The sequence below is a fragment of the Miniopterus schreibersii genome (genome assembly GCF_964146895.1).
Source record: "Miniopterus schreibersii genome assembly, chromosome: 12".
Taxonomy (NCBI): domain Eukaryota; kingdom Metazoa; phylum Chordata; class Mammalia; order Chiroptera; family Miniopteridae; genus Miniopterus; species Miniopterus schreibersii.
This window is the reverse complement of record NC_138112.1, coordinates 9384867-9396653: the sequence shown is the minus strand read 5'-3', so window position 1 is coordinate 9396653 and position 11787 is coordinate 9384867. Positions and strand designations below refer to the sequence as shown.

The window sequence follows — 11787 nt, the reverse complement described above, 5'->3', positions numbered from 1 at the left end:
CAGGGCATCCGCACATCCACCAGCCACAGTGAGCTACAGGGCAACCAGTGATGTCCCGGTCACCATGCGTGGGGGGGGGGGGGGGTCAACTGCAGCCTGCGATGAAAGGAAACTTTTTTTTCTGTGAGTCTAGTTACTAGGCAGTGTAGTTAGCTGATTGCTAATAGTACCAATCACTAACTACACGGCCAGGTAAAAAGATTTGGGAATTCGTCCAAATGAGCTGCCCCTGCTCATCAATGTGTTTGGAGGAGGCCAACTGGAACACGCGAATATTAATCATTGCCTATTTATCGATAGCTCAGCCAAGAGAGACCATTTTATCTGCTAAATATGCTGCGTTTGTAATATATATGGATTTTTATATACGATTTTTCAGTATTTCTTCAGGCTCTTCACCAGGAAAATTTCAGAGAGATTGACAGAGAGGGTTTTTTTTTTCCTTACCTGATAATGTGTCATTGCATAGACCTGTGATTATCAGCTTTCGAAGTATCTTTTCTATGGGACTGTATTAATATTTTGAAAGAATAAAGTGCCATAACGTCATAAATTGTGGTTATTAGCATGTATTCATTTCCTAAGTTGGCCTTTATGAGGATCATCTCGATTCCTGCCAGAGTAAATTGCAACGTTCCTATCGCTGAAATGGTTAAATTGTTCCTAGATTAACCAAAGTCTCCCGAGCACTTGTTAGTATTTTGATAAGACTACATTCACAAGCGTTTCCTTAATTTATTTTTCATGAAAGGACTGAGTCCACTCATGAGACATAAATTTAACTCATTTACACTGTTGCAGTCTAGGCAGCTTTTAGGATGACACGTCAGTAGATGAAGTTACCATCTAAATCCACTTCTGTCCTAAAATTCGTCTTAAAGGATGGGGGGGGGGGGTGTTAATAACAAAAACAATATCCGCCGGTACCAGCCAGCCCAGTTGAGACCCCTAGTTCCCACTGGAATGCCGAGGGCCCTGTTTAATGCTCCAACCAAAGGGGGGCCCAGGTGAGCTAGGGCAGTGCGGGGCGGGGGTGGGGTGGGGAACTGGGGCGGCGGGGCTAAGGAAAGCTTTGTCTAGATAGCCTTTGGGGGACGGAAGCTGGAGAATGGGGAGGCAGGTGGAAGGCTGGCCCAGGACTTCCCCGCCCACTCCCGCAGGACGAGGCACGCCCCAAGCTGCTGCTTTGACTCTCCTCTCTGGGCTCCCAGGCCTGAGACTGGTCCAGAAGCCTGTGATCACCGCAGAGGTGGGCTTCGGGGCGGGGGGGAGCACCAAAGCGCCCTGGAACCCAGCTTCCAGCGAGGAAACTCAGGGTTTCCGGGGCGGTTGCCGTCGGCCGGGCGGTTGTCCGAGAGGCGGGGCTGGGAGAGGCGCCGGCCTCGGAGGAGCGTCCTCAGTTGCCATGGAAGCGAGGCGCGGTGCTAGTCCCGGCGACCGCAGGGAGTCCCGCGAAATGTGTCCCCAGGGATTGCTGGTGTTCACCGGCTCTTCAGAAAAGGACGCGAACTTGGCCAAGCAGTTTTGGATCACGGCGTCCATGTACCCCCCTAACGAGTCCCAGCTGGTGCTGTCGGGGTGCAGCAGCCAGCGCCTGCCGGTGGCGGGGTCCTCCCGGAGCAGCGCGGCTGGTGCGTAGCTGTCCCTGGGGAAGGTACCAGGGCCCCTCCCAGGAGGGGCTGCTGAACATAATTCTTTTTTTTTTTTTCAATTATGGTTGACATTCAATATTGTATTAGCGTCACGTGTACAGCATCGTGATTAAGTATATAACTTAGGAAGTGAACCCCCCCCCCATAAGTCTAGTATGCTATATTCCCTATGCTTTACTTTTACGTCCTGGGACTATTTTTATAGCTGGCAATTTGTCATTTCCCTTCACCTTTTACATCCATTCCCTTAACATCCCTCCCGTCTGGCAATGAGTCCTCTGTATCTATGAGTCTGTTTCTGTTTTGTTTGTCCACTTATTTTGTGATTTAGATTCCACATGTAAGTGAAGTCATACGATATCTGTCTTTCTCTGTCTAATTCCTCTTAGCATAGTACACTCTAGGTCCATCCATGTTGTCGTAAATGGCAAGATTTCATTCTTTTTTATGGCTAACATGCCACATCTTTATCCATTTATCTATCAAATCTAATTAAAATAAGAATCTTTCCTTTGAAATGTCTAAAACCCAATACAAATAGTTCTTCAAACTTCTCCGCAGTTCTTCTACCCAAAGGGATCAGTGGTGTCTTTGTTACATCTTAAAGTATCCCTGAGGCTTTGGCATCTATTTGGCCAAAGGGTATAGAATCATCTGGAGAAATGTTATTATATCTTGGCTGAAAGGATATTAAGAATAGCTGTTTACATCACTGAGTTCAAACATAAAATCCCCAGAGAGAGTTGAAGGCAGAGTCAACATTAGGAACCAAGTTTCTGGCCTGCAAGACCTTAGTAAGGCCTAAAATGTGGAAACTGTTATTATGCCATTTTTATAGGTATAGAAAGCTTAAAGACCTTTAATGCTGTGGTTTTCCAATGATTTCTATTCTTTTTTAATTTTTAGAGAAAGGTTACTTGCAGTCTTTTTGTCCCAAGAAAAACAGTAAGTACCAAGTTTTATGCCTTTCAACATCCTGATTCCGAGATTCTTCAGAAAATGCATAGTAAGTACAAGGACCCAACTTTACACTTTAGCACAACTTTCTGAATTACGTACCAAAGCCCTGCCTCAGGAATCACCCTATTTATTGAGAGGAAAATGCCTCAATTGCTATAATTTTTTTTTCAATTCCTATAATATTTTGAATAGGAATGTGGAAATTGGAATGTCTAAAACCAAATATGTTCTCTTTAGAGACCTTTTCTTGTCTCCAGACTCAGATTTAGTGGTCTTCTAAAGAGATTAGAGGTCTCCTGCAGCCACAGCTAATTAATTCCATCTCCAATTATTTATGAATCTGGTTTATAAAGTTTTAAGACACAGTATGTATTTGTGTTTACCTTCCTACTCTATGTATTACCTTTCAATCCTTAAGCAATTTTATATCAATATTATTGTAAAATCATGATAAAATTATTTCAGATTGAATTTGACTTTATTTTCTTTAGAGGGTACAGATGCCATTGCTGAAACCCTACAGATTGAGGAGAAAAAAAAATATCTGGAAAAGGTAGGCCAACATTTCAGAAGGTCATCTGATTTTCATTAAGCTTTCTAAATAATCTCAGTTATTCTTTTTTAACATATGTGTATAAAAATTTTCTACTTCACCCAAGGGCACGTAGCTCGGTTGCAGGCTAGTCAGGGCACACTCGGGAGGCAACCAATCAATGTGTCTCTCTCACATCAATGTTTCTCGCTCTCTCTCTTTCCCTCCCACTCTCTCTGAACAGCAATGGAAAAAATATCCTTGCATGAGGATTTAAAAAAAACCTAAAAAAACATTTTTTTTTTCTACTTCTGGTATGTCTGCTTGAGCAAATGGAAAACTTCTGTTAGAATTTTAATTGAAAATTAAGAAATTCTATTAAACTGGCTAGTCTCAGTCTCCGCAAAAGCCAAGGGATGTATAGGAACAACGGGAAGTGGAGAGAAATGGATTCACATGCTTTCCATCCAATAAGGCCCCAAACCATATACAATGTTTTAAGAACAGACATGTTGAATGTAATTGACTGTCCTACTAGGTCAACATTAAATCATCAGAGGAATGAGTCTGTCATCTAGAACCATTTTCACTAAGGGCTGAAATTAAACACATTGGTGTTGTCAAATCAACTGAACACATCTCTTTTTGGCAATATCTTGTTTGTTCTTCATGATGCAGGCACAGCATTTAACTCAGCAATTAATGCTGTGATTTATAGAAATACTTTGGTTAATGGATAAATTCCATTCCCGTAACTGTTCCTGTACTATAAAGGCAAAGACTGAGGATTTGCTTTGGCCTGTCTTTAATCATTGCACATATTGGCAAACTCTGAAAGACTTATCGGGAATTGTGCATAAATTACAGAACAATGCATTTGAGTTTGCTGATCACATTAATTCACTTTGTGGATATTGGTGACTCCTCCAAACAAATTAGGTGATTAGAAATAGTCAGCACTTTCTTCTCTCTTGAGGATATTAGGTACTGTATACTTATACTAGGACTTAAAGGGAAGGAGGGAAGGAGCCTAATTTTCAGTGAGGCAAAAGTCATTAAAAATCAACCTCTTCAGCACTTTTGGAGTTAAAGTTTCATTTAATTTCATTTTGGATAGGATTAGAAATAAAAGGTTAAAGATACAATATTTTCAATTTTTTCATCTTTTGTCAAACAATTTAAGACAATATGGTATGAGTTATAGATGGATGTTCGGCTAATGGACTATTAATATCTTAGGACTGGTTTTCTTGCCCCAGGTCTTTCTATTAACTTATGAATTACTTAATTCCACAGATATTTATTGAGAACTTGCTCTGTGCCAAGTACTGTACTAGATGCTGGGAATGCAAACATAAGATGTGGTTCCTGATCTCAAGGAGTTCACAATCTAATGGGGGGAGATAGTCAATTAAAGTCAAGAATTATGATACATTATTATGATAGATGTATGCACATAATACTATGGGAATATATTGAAGGACGTTAAAATCAAGCTTAAAGAATCAAGAACTCTTCTTGAAGGAGTTGGGTTTCAAAGAATGTATGGAGTTGATCAAAGAATATGCAAAGAAACTCTCCCCGCAGCGAGGGTTATCTTCCTAAACCCCTAATCCAATTATGCTGCTCTCTTACTGCATTCGTCTGCTGGGGCTGCGATAACCAAACTCTACAGACTAAGTGGCTTAAACTGCAGAATTTTATCTCCTCATAGTTCTGGAGGCTAGAAGTCTGAGATTGAAGTGCCGTCAGAGTGGGTCTCTGATGAAGCCTCTCTGCCTGGCTTGTAGATGGCCACCTTCTCGTGGGTTCTCACCTGGCAGAGGGAAAGCTCTGGTGTCTCTTTCTCTTCTTATAAGCATACTGGTCCTATCACATTAGAGCCCCATCTTGATAACTTCATTTAACCTTATTACCTCCCTAAAGGCCTTATCTCTAAATACAGTTACACTGTGAGGTTAGGGCCTCAGCACAGAGATTTGGGGGGGATACAATTCAGCCCGTAAACCTACTGTCATTTTTTTCCGTGACTCTCCATATCTGCAGGATCAAGACCAAACCCTTCAATGTGGCATTCAAGTTCCTTTCCAATCTGACCATGACCTGACTGGGGGAGACCTCCTACCCCTCTCTTTCTTCCCTTATACCCCCACCCCCACCCCCAGTGTAACCTACTCTCTAGGTTCTCAACCCCCAGGCCAGGCCACATTGTGTACCCCTCCCCATGTGTGCTACCAGAGTGGTGAATGGGTAAAATATATTTTTGCTAAACCCAAACATACGCATTATGCTGTGATATTTGCCAAATTGTACATTAAGTCAAGTGGGTCGTGCAGTAGAGTGTACAAGAAGGTTGTGTTTTTGAGAAAAGAGGCCTTTCAAAACAACAAACCAGCAGAAAAGAGAATGCTGCTGAAACGGTGCCTCGCGAGTACACAGGAGAGTTTAGTCAACACTGCAAAGCACAGTACAATTCTCTTCCAACAATGCCATGGTTGCAAATCAACCAAGGGAATCTTGCAATAACCAAATGCTCTTATAGATATCCTCAGATCCTACTATGACGCAGTACCCTAACAGCCCATTTAGTGAGTCTGTGCCGTGTGCTAATACCCTACTATGCTAAGCAGTTTACATCTATCTACTCATATTCTCCTTCAAGCAGCCTCAGGATGCTTATCCCCATTTAATCAAACAAAGCTGAAATGATTTTCCGAAGTTCCCACAACTGGGAAGAGGCCGGGCCTAGAATCAAAGCCTGCATCCTAACTGCGGAGTCCATGAGACTCACTGTGCGGTAGTGACTGCTGGCCATGGCACTGTTGAGGTGTGCTGCCAAATATTCTAAAATTCCAAACTGTAGTATGAATACAAGTGTGAGAAGCATCTTTCCAAGCCCTGCGGCACTACAGGCTGTTTCTTCAAATTGCAGTGCACTTTTATGTCTCTGCCTACAATGCTCCTCCCCATTTGTCTTCAAGGCCAAGCTCAAATGCCCCCTTCTCTGTGAAGCCTTCCCAGAGGCGACCTCGAGACTAGCAGATGAGCAGCTTCCTTCTCCGCTCCCACAGCAAGTCCCATATCCCTCTCTCCTAGTATCTGTCACAGTCTCTTATCTGTGCTACAGGAAATTGTATATGTTTCTGTCTTTCCCACTAGATTACAAGCACCACAGTGTCGTGAGCTTTGGAGACAAAGTGGGTTTGGGAGTCTAACTCTGCCCTTACTATTCGTGCGATTTGAAGAAGCTATTAGACACCTGTGAGGCTCAGTGTCCTCTGATAGAAATGATACCCTCATAGAGCGGGTGTCGGATGTAAGGTGCCTGGCCACATTTGTCCTCAACGAATGGTAATTCCCTTCTCCTCCACGAGGGCAGAGGCCTTTTCTTATTTGCTTACCCGCCACGCCTTTCCAGTTGAATAAATAAACGCATAACTGAAGTAATGAATGAACGTAAGCTCTCTACAGGAATATTTCCATTTTGTTTGGCCTTTCCACATATATCCATCTGGCAGATTTTCTAGGCTGATAATTTTTGCAAGAATGCTCCCAAAAGTTAATCTGTTTGCTAATCTGCTTTAGGACCATTTTTAGCACATCACCTCTCTTCTCTGTTTTGCTTTTATCTCATGGGTCTATATATATGAGAGGAAAGGTGAACTCCCTGTAATTACTAAAACATAAGATCTATTTTGGGTGCCACTGTTTTTCTAAGTCTATTGTACTCTTTCTGCATTGCTACCACCACTGTTCTAGAATTTTTAGCTTGATGGCAGAAAATAAATGGAAGTAGAAGCTCTTTTGAACAAATAAAACATAATAATCTACTTAATTTAAGAGAATCTTCTACATGTTTTGAACCTCTATATGATAAGTAAATTCCTGGAATAATATTCATTTTAAAGTGGGAAATAATATTTTCCATAAATTCTCTTAAAGTGTTTTTTCTTCCACTATCTCCTTAAAATTAACGAAAATCTAAAAATGTGTTGTCCATCTCTCCTAAAAGCACATTTATGGCTTTCTCTCCTCAACTGATATTGATTTGTCAGTTGTTGAAAAATCAATGTTAACTTTAATGCCATCCTCCATTTTGGAATATTTTCCAGGTGTACATTATAAATGCTTTTGGTTAGTGGACAAAATGCTATTAATCACGACTTCTATTTCTGTGATGGATATCCATGGCAGGAAACCAAAAACAGTTGAGTCTGCCAAGATCAGATGGCTTACTCTGTCCATAAAGGAAACCTTATAGCACGATCCTGGACCATAGTCTTTCTTTGAGAGCTCTATAGTAGTCTGAAAACATTATAATAAATCAATAGTTAGCTCATTCTTTGAAATCATAAAGCTAATTTGCTTTCTAGTTTTGCCACCTTTCAGAAAGCTTTTTAATGATTATCTCTTTATGAAAAGAATTATAAATGATTCATTTACTAGGAGAAGGGAGAAGAAATCAGAGTGGTAATTTAAGGTGTATATATATACATATACATATACATATACATATACATATACATATACATATACATATACATATACATATACATATACATATACATACATACACACACACATATATATATATATATATATGGATGACATTTGGAAATGTCCACCTGGAATCAAAGTTTTAACATGAGTAAACATAAAATTTTTTTATAAGGAAATTATTCAATCTGTATGTCGTCGACATCTCAGATAAAGCCTTCATTGGGGGTGGGGTTTAATCTGTCCTATCACACAACCTATAACTACCAATACCAACCACAGTGTAAGTCTAAATCAAAAGTGAGTTTGCTATATGTCACTGCCATGAAAAACAGCAAGTTGTGCTATGATAGGGACGTTCTTGGAAGAAGAAGAATCTAAGAAGTTTCACAAGGTGGATTCTTAGCCACTGAAGCATGAAAGTGGAAATAACATTTTAATGTTATCCTTTGTTATCCTACACTTTCAAAGTCGGAAGAGGGAGACTCAGAATCACTAGAAGTCAGTGTCCTAGAGCCAAACCAAATACGTAGGGAATTCAGATAAAGAAAACCCTGTTTGGTGCCAAATTGGTTAGGACTGGCTTCCCAGGAAAGCTAAATTTTCTCAGTAACAGTGTTTGGTTTTAGTTTTGCTATCCTGCCCTGATGTGATACTAAGAGTTCCTTTTCACCCATAAAACCGATACCACTAGGAATGGTGGGTTTCTCTTTCCCCAACAAAATATACTTAGTCATTTAAACTATTGTTCCTAATTTATCAAAGAATTCAAGTGGAAGAATCATAAAAACAGGCTGTGCATTAACAATAACAAGCAAATGTTTTGGTAGCAAATGATAGTTAAAAGATTCTATGACCCTGGCCGGTTTTGCTCAGTGGTTAAAGCGTTGGCTTGTGGACTGAAGGGTCCTGGGTTCAACTGTGGCCAAGGACACATACCTCGGTTGCAGGCTTGATCCCTGGCCCATCAGGGTGCGTGTGGGAGGCAACCAGTCAATGTATCTCTCTCACATTGATGTTTCTCTCTCTCTCTCTCTCTCCCCTCCCCTCTACTCTCTTTTAAAATCCTTAGGTGAGAATTTTAAAAAAAGATTATATGAATATTAATTACTCTTTTATATCATCTACAGTACCACTTTGTTTTCAAACATTATTTAATCTTGGAGAACATGTTCAGTTGACAGATGAAGTTCCCCTCTTAATCTTTAATAATACTGACAGTTCATGAAAACATACTTGGGGAAAGGAGTGAGATTTGGGATCAAGTAGCTGAATTCATTGCCTCAGACAGAACCAGCCCCAGAATTGGGTAAAGCCGTGCCCCCAGGTGCATCCCTTCCTCTTTTTTCCAAAGGTCTGTATACTTTATCTTCTATACACATTTGCCTTAAGAACAAAATTAAAACCGTAAGGTACAATTGTACAGGGACCCATACTAATTATCTGTTTGTAATGATTGAATGAAACTATTAAATGCAGAGCGAAGCAAAAAAAAGGATCATGTATTTTTTTAAATAAATGCAGATCTATTTGATTTCAGCTACATGAAGCCTTATTGTTCAAATTAGTAAGTACCTTAAAAGCAGCAGGGAAAGTCAAATACAATTTATTAAAGAACTGGATTGTTCCATGGATCAGGTGACTCAGACAAGAATCATGACATAGCTGAAATCAAAAATAAAACTGCCTTTTCTCTTTGCCTCTACCAAAGACAAGATGAAAAATCATGGTGAGTTATATTGGAGCGGACAATAAAGTTAAACAATTTATGCATCTATATTTACATCACCATTTTGCCATTTCTCTCTGATAAGGTATGTTGGTCATGGGAAGTGTAATCAAGAATGCCCCCAGAGTCTGAGGTGACACAGTCATTCATCTCTTTGGCTCGAGATTTTACAGCTCCCCGAGCCACTGTGTTGGTAATATGTGCAAACTCACTTACTAGCTACAATTTATCTGAAGCTCCGAAATCAGTACTCCTGGTGCTTTCATGGTCATTGGTGGATGCCCACAGAACAGCAAAAATTTTGACTTGCCTAAACACAGATTTCTAGCTGAGGATGACTGAGGTGATGAGGCTCTGCCATCTCGTTTCAGCTCTTATACGATAAACAGGTTTCCTTTTTGCAGTTTATTTAGTGCTGCATTTTTAGCTTTTTTAAAAATGAGTGTGCTGTTTTAAAAAAAGCCTCCAAGCACTGAAGTGCTTCCTGGTGTTCCTAAGTGCAAGAAGTTGCCATGTGCCTTATGGGGAAAATGCATGTGTTAGATAAGCTTTGTTCAGGCATGAGTTATAAATAAGTGATGCTGGCCAGGAGTTCATTATTGAAGAATCAACAATGTACTTTAAATAGGGTGCACGCAAAGATAAACACACATAAAACAAAGTTATATATTGATCCATTGATGAAATGGGACCCAAGGCAGGCAGGAACCTAGGAGCAATGGTTCAGTAGTTGCTAATTCAGAGTTTCAGCAAGTTTATAAAATACAGCTCTGCGAATGAGAATTGACTTTACTGAAATTGGTTGAATTGTAGTTTAATATACAAAGTCTTTCACTATCTGCCTCCGGCCTCATTTACCACCATTCCCCTCTAAGTGCGATTTGCACTATGGCCATTTTGAACCACTTGTAGTTCCGAGAGCCCACCCAGGTGATTCATGCCTCTGTGACACTGAGCCTACCATTTCTTCTACCTGGAAATGCCTTTCTCCCAGTCTCCCATTTAGCTAATGCCTACTTTTACTTAAAAAGAGTCAATGGTCACATTCAAGTCTGTTCTTACTCTCACACACTCCTCTGCCTGATACAAATGCCCCCTCCTTTGTGCACCCCTAGGACTCTGTGCACAGTCCTGACACAGGGTACTGCGCTGTAGTTGATGTATTTCTCCTGCAGGCTCTACATTCCTTAAGGAAAGGGGTCATGACTTCTCTGACTTCATAATCACAGGGCCTGACAAATAGTAGATGAGCTCCTAACCTAGCAAATAAATGCTTACAAATTAATAAATGGATGGTCTAACTTGTCTGGATAACGATCCTGCATGGTAGCCCAGTTCCTTGAGCTACATGGATACGAGGCAATCATTTCATAGGACAGTGCAACATAGGGTTGACCAAGACGCGAAGGCCTCATACACTCATAAGTGCTGGACGGACGTGCAGTCAGTTGTGAGAAAGGCTGTGCAAGCAACAGGCACAGGTGAAAACACAGTCTGTAGGCCACAGAAGTAAGTCACAGCAGATGAGGACTGCATGTTCTTTGAAGGAAGTGATACCAGGAAAAGGCAACAGTTAGAAATTTAAAATCGTGGTGCCAAGTTTCAACAGCATGTAAGAGACACCTTGATGTGATAATTAAGATACAGGCTGAGGGGCAGAAAATAAGGCAGGACCACTGTCTCAGGGTAGCTGGGACACTAGATAAGGAGACAAGAGAGGAACTGAACACAGGAGACAAGACAGTCTTCCACATACCAGAACTTTGGTTCAAGTGAGAGGCTTGGCTACACAAAAGAAAGCCAGGTCCTAGGAGCATAAACTACAGTCACATTGCTGAACAGTTCTGTTATTTTCTGAAAACCACTTTGAGCCATCAGTATATAAGACAGACAAAATCACTTAACTATGGTAATTTGGGGTAGAGGAAGGAGCAAGCCAAAAAATACTGTTCAAAAATCAATGTATCGCCCTAGCCAGTTTTGCTCAGTGGTTAGAGCATCGGCCCGCAGACTGTAGGGTCCCAGGTTTGATTCCAGCCAAGGGCACGTACCTCAGTTGCAGGCTTGATCCCCAGTCCCTGTCGGGGTGCGTGTGGGGAGGCAGCCAGTCCGTGTGTGTCTCTCACATTGATGCTTCGCTCTCTCCTACTCTCTCTGTAAAGCAAAGGAAAAAAATATCCTCAGGTGAGGGTTAAAAAAAATCAACTTAAGAACAGTTGTTTCTATTATTGAAATAAACTCTGTTGTATAACTTTTTTTGAAAGGCATATTTTCATTGTAACAGTAATTCAATAATTTATTTTTAAAAACCTAGAAGTTATTTAGGACAGTAGAGTAGTCTCCCCCTTATCCACGGAAGATGTGTTCCAAGACCCCCAGTGGACACTGAAACTGCAGATAGTAGGCAGCCCTATCTA

The 11787-nt window shown here is 40.8% G+C and overlaps 1 protein-coding gene across 1 annotated transcript in view; it reads left to right on the top strand.

Annotated features, from left to right (window-relative positions):
- Window positions 1–1098: 1098 nt before the first annotated feature.
- Window positions 1099–11787, top strand: part of HOATZ (HOATZ cilia and flagella associated protein) — a 34131-nt gene continuing 23442 nt past the window's right edge. Inside the window, exons 1-4 of the mRNA XM_081153832.1 lie at window positions 1099–1249; window positions 1469–1631; window positions 2559–2597; window positions 3104–3165. Of these exons, the coding sequence (XP_081009958.1) occupies window positions 1109–1249; window positions 1469–1631; window positions 2559–2597; window positions 3104–3165 (405 nt within the window). The 5' untranslated portion in view covers window positions 1099–1108. The remainder of the gene's footprint in view (window positions 1250–1468; window positions 1632–2558; window positions 2598–3103; window positions 3166–11787) is intronic.